General features: G+C 32.4%; 1 protein-coding gene across 4 annotated transcripts in view; it reads right to left on the minus strand.

Moving 5' to 3' along the window:
* LOC114344042 (calcium/calmodulin-dependent protein kinase type II alpha chain) overlaps window positions 1–20023 on the minus strand; it is a 712828-nt gene that overhangs the window by 108359 nt on the left and 584446 nt on the right. Inside the window, exons 13-14 of one of the 4 annotated variants that reach the window (XM_050655406.1) lie at window positions 15230–15304; window positions 6695–6748 (exon numbers count right to left, since the gene is read on the minus strand). The exons of the other annotated variants lie outside the window; for them this stretch is intronic. Of the exons in view, the coding sequence (XP_050511363.1) occupies window positions 6695–6748; window positions 15230–15304 (129 nt within the window). The remainder of the gene's footprint in view (window positions 1–6694; window positions 6749–15229; window positions 15305–20023) is intronic. 4 annotated transcript variants of the gene reach the window in all.

Genomic DNA, 20023 nt, shown 5'->3' on the forward strand with positions numbered 1-20023 from the left:
ATACGCGGGATCCAAAACTAAGTGGGAAGACCACGAAAACGATGGAATGACAACTTACTGGAGCCACATTGAAAAACAGACAGTCATGTCTACACAAGAAGAAGAAGAAGGAAAAGAAGAAGAAGACATTAATATTGGTGACAAAGCAAGATAATATTTTTATTTTACTTGAACATGAGCTACACAATTTTTCCAAATGTCACTTTTGACTTGTAAGTATATATTATATTGTATTAAAACAGAAAATAGCAAATTGACGTCATTAAATCTCGCATAATATATGGGACATCCTGTATAAAGAATACAGTTTCAGTATAATACAATACAATAAAATTTAAAATTGATCATTAAAAGTATATAATACTTACAAATGCAATTTAATGTGCTTATTCATTTTTTAAGTACTAAAGAAATGAGACAAAAAATGTATTATAAAAATAAAATAATTGTAAGTTATGACGACGACACTGTTTATTTAGTGTTTATATTGCTTGCCGCCTTTGAAACATGAGAAGGTATTTTGACCAGATAACGATATGATTTGAGCCTAAGCACTTCCGAACAATTTGACCAATTACTCTTCAGTATTGCCCAATAAGATACGTTAGAAAGTAGTAAGCCACACCCGCGTCCATGTGGACTAATACAAGGAGTGATCAATTTTGAAGCAAGCAAATGTTTATATGGTTTATCTTTATTTCTATGCTCTTCGTAGAATTATTGACAGGACCCCAAAAATGCTTCTGGTCCAACTGACATCGTAAGAACAGTACTCAGATATGTTATAAGAGCCATATACAGGGTGTTTCATTAATAATTGTCCGTATACTAACTGGAGAAACCTTAGCACAAAATACGAAGATTTAACCTACAACACTTAAATAAAATGTGGTTCCTTACTGAGTTACAGGGTGTTTTATCTAAAAATTTTAAAACTATTCGACGTATCCTTTTCATACTTATACTTGGCAGAAAGTGCGACTACTAGACACCCTTCTAAATTATGATAAACAAACGTTTCTAGCTACTACTAGAGGCGTACGACAGGGGATGGTGACTGGTTGACCCTTCTCAAATTCTACGCCACTGGAGAAATTACTATTTTAGTGCCATTTTTAGATTCTACAATACTTTCTACGTAAATAATATACTCTTCATTGGTAACGATAAAGTCATTAGTTTTCGAGATATTTGAAGTTAAATATGAAACGGCGCAGTTATTTTGATTAATTTATATGATTCATATGATTAAAATTTAAAAATTATTTGTACCCAGTAGGTACTTTAAAGCTATTTGGAGTATCCTTATCATACTTGGCAGACAGTGTAGGTACTGTACACGTACACCCTACTAAATTAAGATAAATAATCGTTTCTAGCTACTACCAGAGGCGTACGACAGGGGATAGTGACTGGTTGATCCTTCCCAAATTCTACGCCACTGACGAAATTGCTATTTTAGTGTAATTTTTTTATTTTGCAATACTTTTTATGTAAATAATAATATTCTTCATTCGTAACGATAAAATGATTAGTTTTCGAGATATTTGAAATTAAAAATGAAGCGACACAATATACTGATCAAAATAACCGTGTCGTTTCATTTTTAACTTCAAATATCTCGAAAACTAATGACTTTATCGTTACGGATGAAGAGTATATTATTTTCATAGATAGTATTGGAGAATCCAAAAATTGAACTAAAATATCAATTTCGCCGGTGGCGTAGAATTTGGAAAGGGTCAACCATTTACTTCAACCATTCACTTTCCCCCGTCGTACGCCTCTGGTAATAGCCATAAACGTTTGTTTAACATAATTTAGTAGCTTGTATAGTACCTATACTATACTTCCTGCCAAGTATGAAAAGGATACGTCGAATAGTTATAAAATGCTGAGCAAAAATAATTTTTAAATTTTTAGATAAAACACCCTGTAACTCAGTAAGGAACCACATTTTATTTAAGTGTTTTAGGTTAAATCTTCGTATTTTGTGCTAAGGTTTCTCCAGTTACTATATGGACAATTATTAATGAAACACCCTGTATATTGCATTTTACTTCAGATCGAGCTACCTCAAGTATTCTTGATGAGAGGTGAATACCTCGAAACATGTAGGTATAGAACAACAGTGGAGCGCGAATTGAAAGAAAAATGCAATCGCCTACTTTTATTTATCATTTCACAAAATCTAAACTTTACGATCGGGATCGTCTTCATTTAGTTCATTCATCTTATACGGGTAAAATTTACGCTTATCAAGAGTGTTATGCACACAACCTACGGAAAGATGTGTTAAGGAGGATATTTTCCTGATGGATGTTATTCAGGATCAGTTGTTCAAAAAACTGTTTCCAAAGATTTTCAGACCATCATTAAGACATACTTATGCTCGACATGTTTGTATGGGTATCTTTCATTAGATACAGTAGCTGTTCTTCTAGTATTTTCGCCATATTTTCCACAAAGAAAAATAATTTCGGTCCTTTTAGTTAGTATATAAACCATATTTTGACTTGATTAGTTACATTAAAAATATTAAAAATTATTTTCTTAAACAATTCGATTACAAGACTACAAGACAGTAACTTGTTATTTTCTCCAAATTTCTGCGTAAACTACTTTTTACTCTATAAAGATACCGTATTATAACGATCTTCATTGATTATTTCTGCCAACTGTCTACCTACCTATAAATCATTCTGTGCTGCTAATCCTAGCTACTAAACTTATAAACGGTTTGCATAGATTTGCTGGATATATTTATATTACAATTTATTAAAATATTTTATCTTTTTAGCTTATTACAAAGACAACAGGAATCATTTTTAAGTCCATATCTAGGTAATCATAGAACGATGGATTGGATAGTAAGGCCAGAGAATAATCCATCCAACTCCGTTGGATGGAGTATTCTTTGGTAAGGCGTTTAAAGCATTCATTCCTTAGTTTATCCTGTAACTCAATGATCTGGTCTTAGTACGAGGTAATGAAAAAGATTCAGTACAAAGAATGAAGCATTTGAAAATGTTTAAAACTTTGTACTTTGTAATGTCAAATGCATATTTAGGCTTATTAATAAAAAGTACCTTTGAGTATAGAGAATAACTTAAAGTAATGGTTAAAGTAACCAATGGTCCAAGTAATGAAACTTAAAATAGGACAAAACCTCGTAATTTTTACAGAATGGATCGATTTGCTTGAAAATTTAAGAATAAGTAGTGGATAGTCCAAGGATCTCCAATATTTACTATTATCTCCAATATTTACTATAACCAGAAGGCGAATATTAGAGTAGAACGGGAAACAACCGAGGAACTCGAGATCAAAAAAGGCGTAAGGCAGGGATGCATACTTTCACCAACCTTGTTTAACTTATATTCAGAAGATATTATAAATAGAGCCCTTGCTGACCAAGATATAGGAGTTAAAATAAATGGCACTTTAATAAACAATTTGAGATACGCTGATGACACAGTATTAATAGCAGAAACCCCGGAAGATCTCCAAACACTGATAAACAGAATAGTAGAGTGCAGCGAAAAGTTCGGTTTATCACATAACATCAAAAAAACAAAAATAAGGATGGTGTCGAAATCTCCAAAAAAATTTTCTGACATAACCGTACATGATCAAAGAATTGAGCGTGTTCGAAAATATAATTACCTGGGAACTGTTATTAATGAAAACAACGACAACTCTGAAGAAATTAAGATCAGAATAGAAAAAGCTAGAGCTACTTTTACCAAAATGAAAACAGTTTTATGCGGAAGAGAGCTAAGTTTAAATCTTAAAATTCGCCTCATGAGATGTTACGTGCTGTCAGTTCTTTTCTATGGAATGGAAGCTTGGACACTGAAAAAGATCGATACAAGTAAAATAGAAGCATTCGAGATGTGGATGTACCGCAGGATACTGAGAATATCGAGGACAGAGAGAGTGACAAACATGGAAGTGTTGCGAAGGATGCAGAAAGAAAAAGAACTTGCGCTTATTATTAAAAAGCGCAAACTGCAATACTCGGGACATAGAATGAGGGGACAAAAGTACCAGCTACTACAATTAATTATTCAGGGAAAAATAATAGGTAAAAGATCCATTGGTACAAGAAAACATTCATGGTTGAAGAATTTAAGAGATTGGTACAAGTGCAGCAGCTGCCAATTATTTAGATCTACGGTATCAAAAATACGCATAGCCCTTGATGATAGCCAAACTTCGGAACGAGGACGGTACCTGAAGAAGAAGAAGTCCAAGGATCAAAATCTATATGAGGCCTAAAGGCACTTTTACCATGGGGGTAGTTGCCACTCCATCTCGTGGGTGGAAATTTTTTAATATATTTTGACCGCAAAAGTTGGTAAAACCATTCATTCTAAGCAAAAAACTCTACATTTTTTTCATAAAATTAACAGTTTTCGATTTATTCGCTATCAAAAATGTCAGTTTTATATAAAAAAATCAATGTTTTTAATCAGTTTTCTGCTAATAACTCAAAAAGTTTTCGTTTTATCTAAACAACTTTGCTTACCAAAAATGTACCTTTTGAAAAAATAAACAAAACCCTTTTTTTTTAAATATTCTTTAAGACCAACAGTAATCGAGCTATACTTTATTATGTTAGCTCTTCTTCGTCAAATGCTAAATATTGTAGTTTCAAAGTCAAAAGACGGGAAAAATATGCATTTTTCGAGTACAATTTGTTCAAACTAATTTAAAGTATTTAAAAATATCTATCTCCGGAAATAAAAAAAGTCTCTACCTCAAAAATTAAGTGACTTATAATGAAGAGAATGTCAGTTCCTATTTTTTTCAGCGAAAATGTTCTAGAAGTTTGGCCGGTTTAGAATAATTAGTTTTTAAAAAACGAGTTAAAAGCGAATAACGAATTTTTGTAGTTTGGTAGAAAATGTCCTTTTTTTCAGAATAGAAAGATTAGCGTCAGGGATACGAAAAAATGTGTAAATATGAAATTGAAGCTTATTTAATTCCCAAGAACTCGCTTTACAAAAATTTTTTCTGCGGTAAAAATTGAGTGAGCTATTGACAATTAAAACTTGTAATACCATACAAAAACCACCTTTACGAACCCTTTCAAAGTCACCTTTTTTTTGTGACTGAGAATTTTAAAAAGATTTAGTTTTAACAGCCTTATTATAGATCTTGTAAAAACCTACAAAATTCTTTTTTAACAATTTTTCTAAGATAAAAAATAAAAATGTTACGGTTAAAAATCAATATATTTTTTTGAAAAAAAAAGGAGAAATCCAATTGGAAGCATAATAATGTAAGTTGGCGGTGTTTTTATTCAATGACCTTTTTCGTTCTTCTTTATTTATGTAGATATTAATAATATATTCTAGAAGTTTGATTTGCTTGGAATGATTAGTTAAACAAAATGAAGTTAAAAGCGAATTACCAATTTTTGTAGTTTGGTAAAAAATGCAATTTTCTTCAGAATCGAAAGATTAGCATCAGAGATACGAAAAAATGTTTAAATATGAAATTGTAGGTTATTTAATTCCCAAGAACTTGGTTAACACATTTTTGCTACGTCAAAAATTGAGTGAAACGTAAATGAGTATATCTAAAAACATTGATTTTTTCGATATAAAACTAACACTTTCGATAGCGAATAAATCGAAAACTATTAATTTTATCAAAAAAATGTATAGAACATTTTTTGCTTAGAATGAATGTTTTTATCAACTTTTGCGGTCAAAATATAATTCAAAATTTCCACCCCCCGAGATGGGGTGGCAACCACCCCCATGGTAAAAGCGCCTTTCGGCATCATATAGATTTTGATCCTTGGACTCTCCACTACTTATTCTCAAATTTTCAAGCAAATCGATCCATTCTGTAAAAATTGCGAGGTGAAAAGCTTCGGTTCCTGGATATCGAGATTACAGAGCAATGGAGTAATAAATGGAGATAAGTCTAGTTGAGTTAGAATGGGTTGGAGGAAACTGGGAGAAGATATATATTATAAATATACATGGAGTTCTCGAAGATTGAAATCGATAGTAGACTACATAATAGTAAAGAAGAATTACAAAGCCAAGTAGACAATAATTGCGAATTCGTGTCGACGAACGAAGACAAAAATTTTACCAGAAAAAGAAAAGTATATTTTCTTCAAGAAAGTGTAAGAGCACTTATAACAATATATGGAACAAAATATACAAAACTAGATATAATTATTGAATGAATTTTAGAATATGTATTGAAAAAGACGATTATGAGATCCTAGGCAAGGAAAAGAATATTGAAAGCACGAAAGAATTAGTAGGATGGAATCAACAATAGTAAAATGCAATAATTGATAAAAAAACTAGTAGTCAGAAGTACTTGCAAAATACAGTAGAAAACACAGACATATACAAGAAAGCTCGGAGTGAAGCAAAATATATTTCAAAACAAAACATCAGCAATTGTGGAAAACCATATAAGTCGTATTAAAAAAGATGATTATATGGAAGATAAATTTTTGATCACAAGATAATAAACTAAACGAATATAACACAAAAAGATATGCCTTAAACATCTAGTAGCCATCAAAGATAAAATATCTTACGGTAGTAATCGTCAACCTGCGTTTAACGGAAAAGGCACTAAAAAATCAAAGCAGAAAAAATTACCCCGTTTGTATATACAGTTACCAACTACCTCCACACACTACCTAATGCCTTACCATCATCAACATCTAAATCGCAAGATTCAAGACGACGATATGCCACAGTATTATCTAAATATCAAACAAAAATAAAAATGTAATCTACTAAAATAAATTTAATTATATTCTGGAATTTTAAAAGTAAAGACATGTTGAAACATAATAAACGTATGTTGTCAAAAAATGAAATTAGTTCAGGAGGGATCTGTCGAACAGCAGACCATAATGAACATTTTTTTGCTGGAATCACTTCAGGATGTATCTTGCATCAATAATCATGATATGCGCCATCATCCTGTCGGATGACAGGAAGCCGAGAAAATTAAATTTTTGAAGCGAGTTGTGACTTTCGACTCGCCGATTCACTATCCGTTAGGAGCTTTAACTATGATTATAGGAAACGTGCTACACTTTGACGTAGCGGGGGAGATCTTATGTGTATGTTTTACGTGTAATTTATAAAAGAAGAGATTATTTAAAAATTTTACTATTAATTTTGTGCTAATATATCAATACACTAATAGAAATTTGCTATAAATACTCTTTTATGGTAGAAAATGTCCGATATAGTCAGGCCCGGCCCTAGGGATTTTGCCGCCCTGGGCAAGATCGGCAATCGCCGCCCCCCTCCTTAGTAGACCCATGACTCACCACATTACTTCAGCGATCGTCAATATTTTATTTTTATTGATGTGTGCTTTGTGCTAAATTATTTAATATGCCATTTTCTACTTTAATTGAACAATACACGCTTAAAAACACATACAGTAGGAAAAATGAAAGAATACCCATGAACGAACATATAAAACACGCTGTATTTTCCTGTCACCGTGTCACACAAAAAATTGGCCAGCGCAAGTACATGTAATAATAATTATTACATGTACTTGCGCTGGGCAATTTTCTTTGTGACACGGTGACAGGTAAATACAGCGTGTTTTATATGTTCGTTCATGGGTATTCTTTCATTTTTCCGACTGTACAGTCGGAAAAATTAAAGAATACCCATGAACGAACATATAAAACACGCTGTATTTTCCTGTCACCGTGTCACAAAGAAAATTGTCCAGTGCAAGTACATGTAAAAATAATTATTACATGTACTTGCGCTGGCCAATTTTTTGTGTGACACGGTGACAGTAAAATACAGCGTGTTTTATATGTTCGTTCATGGGTATTCTTTCATTTTTCCTACTGTATTTATATTTGCAAAATTTTCATGAGATTTTAATACATTCCTATATATTAACATGTTTTAATATCCAAAAACTCACTATCCATATCCATAATTACACACTTACATTTTTAAGTAAGTAGCACTCTACTTATCTTTGGCACGGGAAAAGTCTTTTAATAATTCTCCAAGATCCAAGCACTCAGCTATTTCATGTTCAATAGAGATTGTCGCTAAAGCACTCAAACGTTGCTGTGACATAGTTGATCTTAAGTAATTTTTTATTAGTGAGAGAGAGAGAAAAAGCTTTTCTCTCCGGAGGCCACTGTCACTGGTAGGGTTAATAAAATCCTCAAAGCAACACTAACGTTGGGTGCGAAATCAAAATCATACTCTCTAATCATTTTCAGGGTCTCTAGAGGTGTACTCTTGGGCTTCACAATCGTGGAAAGTACTTTGAGTTCATCTTTTAGATCAGCATATTTTAGATCTTTTGACTCATCAAAAGTTAAAGCATCACAAAGCTTAAAACATTTATCTGATAAATCATGAGTCTCTTTTGCGTCTGTCAAATAGCCCTGTAATTTAAAATCACTTCTGAGAGACTTAAAATGGATTTCCGTTTTTCCTACTAAACTCACAGGTTGACACATTCTTCCATATCAATACTCTGCAGGAATTTGCTGACTACGTTGATGCGAAGTAAAATGTCGTGCCATATTACCACAGAGCAAAGAAAAGTAAAATCAGGGATTTTATTTTAAACCATTTTAGCGTTGTTTTTATTGACAGTGATTTCTACAACAGCATCGTAGATTTCTTCAATTTGGTATTTGATCGGACTAATTGCAGGATAGTTGCGGACAAAGGTTTCAATGTTATGCTATAAATATGATTTTTCAGTATAGCCCAACGATGAATAGATGCTGAGAAAAAGTTGTAAATTTTTGTCACTACACAAGTAAAAGAAAGAAACTGCAAACTGTGCGGCTTTAGCAGTATCGTTCATGACTAAGTTGGATGAATGGCTAGAACATGGGACAAAAAGTTCTTCACTTTCATGTTTGCCCCATTATAATACCCTTGTCCTCTCATATCTTTCAAAGGTTTTCTTAGTTCATTCAGTTCTTGCAAAATAACTTCTGTAAGTCCTAAGCCAGTGGTTTACAGTAAAGCCACAAATCCAAGAAAATGTTCTGCAATTGTAACACTTTGTGAACAGGAACCTAAATGACAAAACGTGCAACAATAGTCGTCTGTTCTCCACCCCAGAAATATCAGGTGTACAATATAAAATTATGCTATAATACTTTGCCGATTTCAAAAAGTTTAAAATTTAATTTTTGATTTGGTCATGGAGGAGTTGATTAATTTCTTTTTGAATACGTTTTCCCAAGTAGTGATGTTGCTTATCCATAATTTACAAAAAAAAATTCAATTAGAAGGATGTAATTGCATACTAGAATGTAGTTTTTAATTCCAAACAACTTTTCATAATAGCAATTTTTAATATTGTGAAAAATAAAGCTACTTTACTCTTGAGTGAAATTCAAACTTTTTGACATACCTCGTATAATATTCAAAAAATTTGATATTTGATGGTTAAATCTTAGGTTTTGGATCTTGCAGAGCTTTTTATGAAGAATAACTTTTTTTCGTAAAATTAATAATAAAAAAGTTTTCCATATGGATACAACTTACAGGGACATACTGTATATAAATTCGGGTTAAAAACCCGAATGTTGCCAAGGTAGGTAGATATTCTTTGAACATCGATTGATGAAATCCCGAAGAGTTTTTTGCAATACAATATTCAAAATTCCTTTGTTTTTTAATTGCTAATCAAGCGTGCGCGACACTATTTTCCACCGTTGCATGTGCAATTTTCCATACAGTATGGTGCAAATGAAAGGAATAAAGTCGTTATTTAGTAAACCGGCGATTTGAAGAAAACAACCCGAAACAGGTCGATTTTTATTTTTAAGTTATGATATTGTGGCATATATGGTATACTAGTGACGTCATCAATCTGACGTCTGTGCTAGCTCATTTGAAAGATTCTTTAATTATCTATTCAGTAATATAAACATTTACATAATTATTTATACAGGGTGTCCTTCTACTTCTTTTTTGTCAAATAATTTAATTTAATAAAAATTTTTTGGACACCTTGTATAAATAATTATGTAAATGTTTATACTACTGAATAGAGAATTGAAGAACCTTTCAAATTAGCTAGCACACGACCCCTATTCTCATTTAAAAAAATCATCGATTACGTTATCACGCCCAGATGGATGACGTCACTAGTATACCATATATGCCATAATATCATAACTTAAAAATAAAAATCGACCTGTTTCGGGATTTTTTCTTAAAGTCGCCGGTTTACGAAATAACGACTTTATTCCTTTCATTTGCACCATACTGTATAATACACATGCAACGGTGGAAAATAGTGTCGCGCACGCTTGATTAGCAATTAAAAAACAAAGGAATTTTGAATATTGTATTGCAAAAAACTCTTTCGGATTTCATCAATCGATGTTCAAAGAATATCTACCTACCTTGGCAACATTCAAATTTTCAGTTTTTCACATAGTTTTTGAAGGTTAAAAATGGCCGATTTCGCCATTTTTCAATTTTTAATCGCTTATATGTCAAAAACTATCAACTTTAGAGAAAAGTCACTAAGACCAAAAAACCTAAAAAAACTTTGTTCCATACAAGAAAAATAATTTTAAGAAAAAACAAAAAAAAACGTTTAAAAAATTTTTGACCCACTTTTGGTCCTGGCAACATGCAAATTTGTTAAAAGGGGTTTTTCTGAGCAAGATTGTGCAAAAAATCCGAATCGGAATATTTTTCCTGGCGGATGCGCAGTGGCTTTCTGGACTAATACAAGGTTCATCCTGAAGTGATTTTAAATAGTACAAAAACAGACTCAAAAATAGAAAATTTTCCAATACAAAACAGATCCCGCCTGGACTAAATTAAACAAATGACAAAGTAATTGATCATGTACTGATTGCATACAAAAATTAAAATAACATATACTTCGGTAGTGATTTTACAAATCATAAAAAAACCTGTGCCATTAACATATTAATTGAGACCGATTAACAGAATGTCTGACGAAATAGGTCCCGAGTTTATCCAGATATTTACTAGAGTATAGCAGTTCATAATTTATTATAAACCAATTATAAATACTTTGAAAAAGAGTGTACAGCTTGTTTAGTTTCATTCACGTAAAATTTTTGAAAAGGTAAATATATATTACGTGTTTTTAGAGCATTACAGCAAGAAAACCACAAAATAGAAATACATTCCTTGACGACAAGAAAAAATGAAAATAAAACACTGGACTGGACAGAAGGATGAAAACTGAAAACTGAATTTAAGGAAACGTAATTAGGACAATATATCTATATTGACGAAATTTGCAAGCATATATTACGTCTATGTATAAGAAAGAAAATAGAAAAAAAAAAATAAAACTAGTAAAGATTCGGTGTAGATTATGGGTAGATTATACGTAAAAAACTTAAGCAAAAATTGGAAACATATATAAGAAAGCAACTGGAGAAGACCAAGTAGAATGTACAGCAGAAAAATCATGTATATTTTATAGATCGTATTTATACAGTAGAACAAGTCATGGTCAAAGATACACCATTTATCATCCTAAAGCAGGTTCCTTGCTCATAGAGTTTACAGAACCTAGAGTTCATATCAACGCAAACCTGTATATCGAAACTTTAAACAAGCTCCATCAAGGAATAAGACGGAATAAATAAAATGAAGAAATACTGTGAGAGAGAAGTGAAGAAAAGTTTTATATAAAAGATATTATAAAATATAGATAAAACAAGGAATTAAAAAAATTGAGCTAAAAATTAGTAAAAGTCATACAGTTGAAATTATAAAAAAATGTAATAAGACAGTCATTTATAAAGAAATGGCATAAAAGACATGAAATTTTTTTTAATCATTTTTTAATTTTAATATGAAATGATTTTTAAAAGATAAATGGAAGAAATTGAAAACCAAAGTGGTTTCTGAGATAGAAGATCCTATCTGGATAATATATTCTCAATTAGACTATCAGTTGAAAAGAGACAAGAAAGGAATGGTGCGACCCCATGCCTCCTGTAGACCTAGGTGCCAAGACGAAAATTGAGCTGGAACGCTCCCATAGCTTGCTACCAAATAGACATACTGCCATGATTGACTTGGCTGTGGCTGTCTCAGGGCTTCTCAAGATGTTTTAAGGGCTATGACTTTGTATATTTCTTCCAAATGGCTAAAAATATATCCTTCGTTTTATTTCTCATATAAACCGGTGAGCAAAAAGTACAGAGAAGAAGAAATAAGTAGATGAGAAAAACCTTTTTAGAAGAAATATGTAATACAGAAAAAGCAACCATTAAATGGAGCAAAAACTAATCTCAGGTAACCTTGAACTATTTTGGCTGTGAAGATATGAACAAATAATGACATTGAATGTGAAATTTGAATATGATTTATCTGAGGGAATATATTTGTAAAAATATATTGAATTTATAAAAATATTGGATGTTCAATAAATTTAAAACCTACAGAGAAATAATAAGTATTTCCAATATTAATTGAGAATTGCATATGTTTGGTTATGTCTAACCAAAAAATATATTTATAATTTTCCTTGAATGAATATTCAATAAACATGTAATAATCTACATAAAATCCAAATAATGAGTTGACTAAGAAATTTAACAATGAACCTACTATATCAAAATGTTCCATCACAAAAAAAACCAGGCTATATATAAAAAAATATTATGAAAAAATAAATATTTTACCGGGTGATTCTCATCCAGATTCCACTTTATTTATGTTGACTTATAGAAATACTAGTCTACATGTCATCTCAGCTCACTCCAGATGAATCATGACCAAACCTCTTAATGTGTTTTTTTGTGCTGCCTTTTTAATGATTTTTGAAATATCTTTTAAAGTTTTTAAATTTTGATGATAAAGTATTTTCTTTTTTTTGAACGATGTAATCTCTCACTTATAATATTTTTTAAAACCGATCATAATTCTGAAGATGGCTTTATAAACAAAGAGCCATCAGCTATAAATTAAATACTTTGCATAATTTTAAAGTACTTTTCTTTTAAAGTTATTCATTTAATAGAATAATAACCCGAAAGCTTATATGGTATGGACACGTGGAAAGAATTAATCACAACAGATGTCCAAACACAGCTAGAAGACCAAAAATACTATTGGAAGAAAGTAATCGAAGATGCAATGGAACAGGGGGAGGGGGATGACCTGGAAGAAAATGTATTGCGCAATTATTTACACGATACATAAGGTTTGTTCCAACTCGATACAAAACCGTTCTTGAACGGTTACGAGTATGCGAAGTAACGAAAAATGTGTTACTGCGCATAATTATTCGTTATTGCGCATGCGCGCACCGATTCAAGAACGGTTTTGTATCTAGTTGGAACAAACCTAATATTGTTGTGATGGAGGTGTAGAGCGTGATAGACTCAGCTGTAGTTAAAATATGTAAAAAAGCGAATAACTTAACAGAATAAAGACGAATACAGGCGAATGAAGAAATGGTTCAAAAATGTAATATCTACTTAAGATATTTTGTAAAGATTAATAGAAAAACTGAGAAACAAAACTAAGAATATGTGAACCAATTTATTTTATAACTGTTCTGCCACTATCAGTATATTACTCAGTATATTACTCAGAAATATACTAAAATTTAAATTACCCTTCTCCCATGTCAACATTTATTAATGTCATTAAGTTATATAGGTACTTGATCAAAAGAAGATCTTGACATTACACAATGCTTGTCAACGATTTTCAGTTCAGTATTACGAAATACTTACACAAAATGCAATGTACAAACTAATTGATTAAACATCATGCTATTAAATTTTTCAATTTGCCCCACAAGGGGTATTTAATAATATTGATCCTACAGTGACCTAATTAGTGTCTTCCTAAAATACGTTTAATAATAATTCATATAGTGTTTAACTCGTTGCTTAATTGTTTAGATATTTAAAAATATGGTACAGAAATTTAAATTTTTATTAAAAACAAAAAAGTCATACAAAAGATTATTTTTGTGGAAGGTACATTTATGTAATACTATCCAAAAGGATTATTTAATATTTATCAGCACATTTTTGGTGGTCTAATCAGACCATCATAAGTGGGTCTTCATAAAAGCATCCATGCAGACTCATAATTTAAGAGGTATAAAAATCTTAAATTTACATTTTAATTCTTAAATTAAACTTAAACTTATTAGCACAATGTTGATGGTTAGACAGAATGTCGTATCTGAAAACTGGCTTCCACCCGCTGTATCAGCAACACACCTTGCAGCATTACCTAGTTTCAAGTAGAGCACCAAGATTGTCTCTAAATGTCCGGTTCACACGAACCTGCACTTTACTGAACCATTCCAGAGATCAATCCAGTCCAGTTGACTAGAATGACGGTCTATTTTCATTCCAGCAAGCCCATTCTAGTGCCACTGGAATAGTGTGGACTGCCAACCCAGTGCTTGATTATGACATTAAAGCATTGTCACTATAGTGTTACCAATCTTAAAGCATTTGAATTACTAGAATAATGTGGAGGATATGATCTTCCACAGCGCCGAACTGACTGGATTAATGTCCTGATACATTATTAGAGTCCAGTAATCCAGTGAGTTAATCCAGTACAATGCTGGACTGGATTATATCGTCCATATTATTTCAGTCATTCAAAAGTTGTAAAATCGCTAACCCTATTGTCCGTTCACACCATACCAAGCACTGTATTGTCCGTTCACACCATTCTAGTGGCACTGGAATGGGCGAGCTGGAATGAAAAATAGACCGTCATTCCAGTCAACTGGACTGGATTGATCAATGAAATGGTACATTCCAGTGCAGGATCACAATTCCAGTCATTCCAGCGCTCTACTGGAATTCTGGACTGGAACCATGTGAACCAGACATTATGTCAAGTTTATTTAAGAAGTAAATTGCAAAGTTAATGCTTTTTAATGATACATTATGTGGCTGCTTGCATAATTTAATGAAGATTCACTGATGATGGTCTAATAGGACCGAAAACGTTTTGATGAGTATTAAATAATCCTGTTGGATTTTTTTATGAAAATATGCCTTCTGCAAAAATAAGCTTTTTAACTTATTATTACGATCTTTAGTCAACTATTAAGAATTTTCCCGTATTAATGTTAATGTAAATTCTGATTGACTTGGTAAAATCTTTTGATCTAACTCTATAAACTAAAGATTTATGCTGTAAATTGAAAGAAATCAAAAGCGTTAAAGACAACCAACCTGATTCCTTTTTCGGATCATACTCTACGGTAGCTTCTACCCATTTTTCAATATCGTTGTGCCAAAAGTCCACACCTAAAGTGCAAAAAGCGGACATGCAAGCAAACAAGTATTTTGATTAGAATTCTGATGTTTGATACATACACTTGGGTTTAGTAGTACCACAATTTTCTAGTAGTGACACGTTTTGTACATTAAAAGTATATACATATATTTTGTGATGAGTACAGTTTTTATTTTATTGTATGTTTTTATAAAATATATTTACTAGGAAAGGACTTGAGTAAAATGTTTAAGATGGTGACCTATGTCATTTTTCATGTTTAGTGGCAAATAAAAAATATATATTTGATGATACTTAAAAAAATGATGAAAACATTATTTTAGGATTTGATAATTAAATACACTAATCACAAAAACTATCGCATAGTTTTTGAAACAGAAAAAAAAGTTTAAAATGAATTTTTAATTTTTAGTAGAATGTTATATCTACTCGTCTATCGTCTCCTTTAGGTGTCTACAAACCCATAACATTTCAAGTTAAAGCGTGTTTTTGCCGAAAAAACAAACAGTTAAACAAAACGTTGTTAAAGGAGAATATTTATTTTTAACATTTGTTTTCGAGAATTTGATCTGTGCACTATGTTTGCTCGAGTTTTCAATGAGGAGATGCGCTCTTACAAAAATGAGTATGTAACGATATGATACCTCGACAAGCGATGAGCTGCCTTACCAGAGACGACCGGAGGAGTGTCAGCGTTGGCACATAGCACCACTGGGGGAAACCGAAGGAGAGGGCATCGAGAGCATATTTAAGGCGAGCTAGGAGAATGAGATAATCAGTCGTGGCTAGCGTGTTGAACTAACCATGACTCAAAAGCTGCTGCTAGCGTGTTGAACTAGTATATCTGGCTTGGCAAAGATGCACCGTATATTGAGGTGGAACTATGCCTAGGCGGACGCCACAGCAGTGACGTGGAGTCTTGCCATGACCGTTATCGCAGTGTGCGGTAGTAGCGAGGAATGATCTCCGGATCGGAATATAGGGCTATGTTGATTTACCGTAGCGAGATTGTTATTGTATATAAATATACTGTTTATCGTATTATTTTAATGTTGCTATTATCATCGGATAACTGTAAGAAAGTTTAATATTGTTTTTCCTTTGCAGAAGACGGAGTTATATTTTATTTGTTTAAACTGTATATAATTATCTTTAATATATTTACTTTATTTTTAACTTGTGTTTTACTGAGTCTGTCGTCCTTAGAAGAACTACCCGTTACCTGCCCTGCTCGGGCGCCATTGTAACGGGTAGTCCTTTCAAGACGACAGACTCAGTAAAACACAAGTTAAAAATCAAGTAAATATATTAAAGATAATTATATACAGTTTAAAACAAATAAAATAAAATATAATTCCACCTTCTGCAAAGGAAAAAGAATATTAAACTTTATTACAGTTATCCGATCATATTAAAATAATACGATAAACAGTATCTTTATATATGTTATAGTCAAAGCCCGAATTTCAGGCACTCCTAGGTTTGACTAGGCAATCCTCAGGTCTGACTGACGGTCTTAGTCAAAGGCCGAAATAAATTACAGTTTCGGCCTTTGACTAGTCAAACCTAGGAGAGACTAAGTTGGTCAGGCAAAGGTCGAAATTTAATTTTATGAAAATAAATATTTAATTTTAATGTTTATTATTTTGATATTGTCGTAATTAAAATAAAAAAAATAGTGTTTATTCTCACATGTTGAGGCATTATGGCATTTAGAGTTGACAATACGTCAAATTGCGTTTAAAGGTCTATTACACTTACATGATTTTAAAGAGCATTTCTTATTGCAGTAGCATTTTATACAGCCTTGTCCTCCAAATTTAGAATCTTTTGTATTAAGTTCTGTTAGTGACAGCTTAGCCTCTGGAACATCTTCGAAATTAAGAAAATTCTCTTTGGATTCTCTTATTTGATTTCTTGAAAAAAGTGTGCATATTGTTCAGTATTTCGTACCAACTCTATATAAACCGTCAATTGTTTTATCTTGTATGATATCCAAAATATTTCGAGCATCTTCTTTAGCTCTATCAAAGCTGGGGATAGGTATTGTTACAGTTTTTTAAATAATTATAATTTATTTACACCATAACAAATGAGAAAATTATTTAACATTAAATATTTAAAAAAATTATTAAATTTTTTACACAGAATAAAAATATTTTGAGGAAATAAATTCCACAGACTTGTATGAGTTTAGTATACCTACACTCCCAATATTTCCAATAATTCTTCTTTTTTTAATGAAACTTTCTTTGAGCTGTTAATATTGTGAGGTAAGTAAGTGCGTCTGAGTTGAGCGAACGGAGTTTAATTATATTATTTACACGTAATTTGGTTTGTCTAAGTATATGAATTTTATTTTAGCACAAACAGATGGAATGAGAATGTCATCGTCAACTGTGAAAGAAGATATTGCAATCGGAGAAAAAAACTAAGGATTACCATAATACTAACGAAGCCCCTGGACCGTCGTCACTAGGAGAAGAAGAACATTGTCAAACAATTCAGATTACTTCTTAAGATGTGGTTTGTTGTATTTGCCAAAAAGATAGCTCTGACGTACATACGTGCATAATTTGTTATCAGGTGGTACAAGTTGTGTGCGTTGACAGCACACTTGGTGCATACTATGAAGGTTTTGAAAGAAAAGATACATGCATGCGTTGTGTAGAGACAGAAAAGATTAAAATAAATAAAGGAAAGGCGATTGAAGGTATTCATCACCAGGCTAATCCTATGAAACAATTAAGTGAAAAAAAATTTACTCCAATTTCGATCGGAAAAACTAACAAATACCTATCGCCAGCTTTGCTAGAGCCAAAGGAGATGCCCGAAATATTTTGGGTATCATACTTCATACAAGATCAAACAATTGACGGTTTATATAGAGTTGGTAGATAGATCAAACAATAGACGAAATATGGAAAAATAAACACACTTTTTTCAAGAAATCAAATAAGATAATGCAAACAGAATTTTCTTAATTTCTAAAGATGTTCCAGACGTTAAATTGTCTCTAAGAGAAATTAGTACAAAAGATTCTAAATTTGGAGGACAAGGCTGTATAAAATGCAACTGCAATAAGAAATGCTCAGTAGTAATTGCACAATAGCTCTGAAATTATTGAATTTTTCCCGAGTGACACTTTGACAGTTTTAATTTCACGAGCCGAAGGCGAGTGAAATTATGTCAAAGTGTCACGAGAACAAAAATTCTATATTAATTTCAGAGGTCGAGTGCAATTTGTTGCGATTATTTCATGAATAAAACTGTTAAAAACCCAAATTTTATTGTAATTTATTTATGTAAGTACCATTAAACACACAGTTTTTATAAATATTTGACGATTGAAAGTCATCACTTTTGTAATTTTTAAAACATTAATTGTCATTAATGTCACTGAATGTATTTTTTCGTAGCAACGAAGGGCATCTGACGTAATATACTTAACGACGGGAGATTATAAAAAATTATCGATTTAATTCAGATTTCTGTAGCTTTCTATAGGTCAGAATCTCCTATGAATGAAATAATCTTTAAAATCATGTTAAGTGTAAAAGGTCTAACGTATTGTGCAACTCTAAATGCCATAATGCCTCAACATGTGAGAATAAATACTAATTTTTTTTATTTTAATTACAACAATATCAAAATAATAAACATTAAAATTAAAAAATGACGTTTTATTAAACCTAATCTAACAAATTACGACATTTTAATAGCTGATCGGGGTTTGACTAGTCAAACCCCGATTTCATAAAATAAATTTCGACCTTTGCCTAACCAACTTAGTCTATCCTAAGTTGGCCTAGTCAAAGGCCGAAACTGTAATTTATTTCGGGCTTTGACTAAGACCGTCAGTCAGACCTGAGGATTGCCTAGTCAAACCTAGGAGTGCCTGAAATTCGGGCTTTGACTATAACATATACAATAACAATCTCGCTACGTTAAATCAACATAGCCCTATATTCCGATCCGGAGATCATTCCTCGCTACTACCGCACACTGCGATAACGGTCATGGCAAGACTCCACGTCACTACTGTGGCGTCCGCCTAGGCATAGTCCCACCTCACATACGGTGCATCTATTGCCAAGCCAGCTAATGCTCGTTCAATACGCGAGCAGCAGCTGTTGTGCCATGGTTAGTTCAATTCGCTAGCCATGACTGATTTTCTCATCCTTCTGGCTCGCCTTAAATATGCTCTCGCTGCTCTCTCCTTCGGTTTCCCCCAGTGGTGGTATGCGCCAACGCTGACACTACTCCGGCCGTCTCTGGTAAAGCAGCTCATCGCTTGGCGTTGGCATCATATCGTTACAAGTATTATAACGTCAGAACAAGCAGCTCAAATTGTAGGTTTAATTGGAGATGGACGATCGCAGCAATATCTTGCTGATGTTATGGGAATCAACCAATCCAGCGTTTCAAGAGCTTTAAGAAGGTATAGAGAAAATGTAGGATACACAAGATCAAGAAGACCAGTTCCAGGTGCACCAACCCCGCAGATGAACGTTATTTACATCTGCAGACTTTACGTGCACATCACGTTACAATTAGACAACTGCAAAATGATGTTTCCACAGCCCTTGACCCGTAATGTTCGGTTCTTGAAGTGCCAATTCAGTTAGAAATAGATTAAGGGAATTTGGAATCAGAGCCAGAATGCCTGCTACTGATCCACTGTTAACGAGGGCACATCGTATGGCACGTTTAAGTTTTGCACTAGGACA

The sequence above is a fragment of the Diabrotica virgifera genome, chromosome 7 (assembly GCF_917563875.1).
Source record: "Diabrotica virgifera virgifera chromosome 7, PGI_DIABVI_V3a".
In the NCBI taxonomy this organism is placed as follows: domain Eukaryota; kingdom Metazoa; phylum Arthropoda; class Insecta; order Coleoptera; family Chrysomelidae; genus Diabrotica; species Diabrotica virgifera.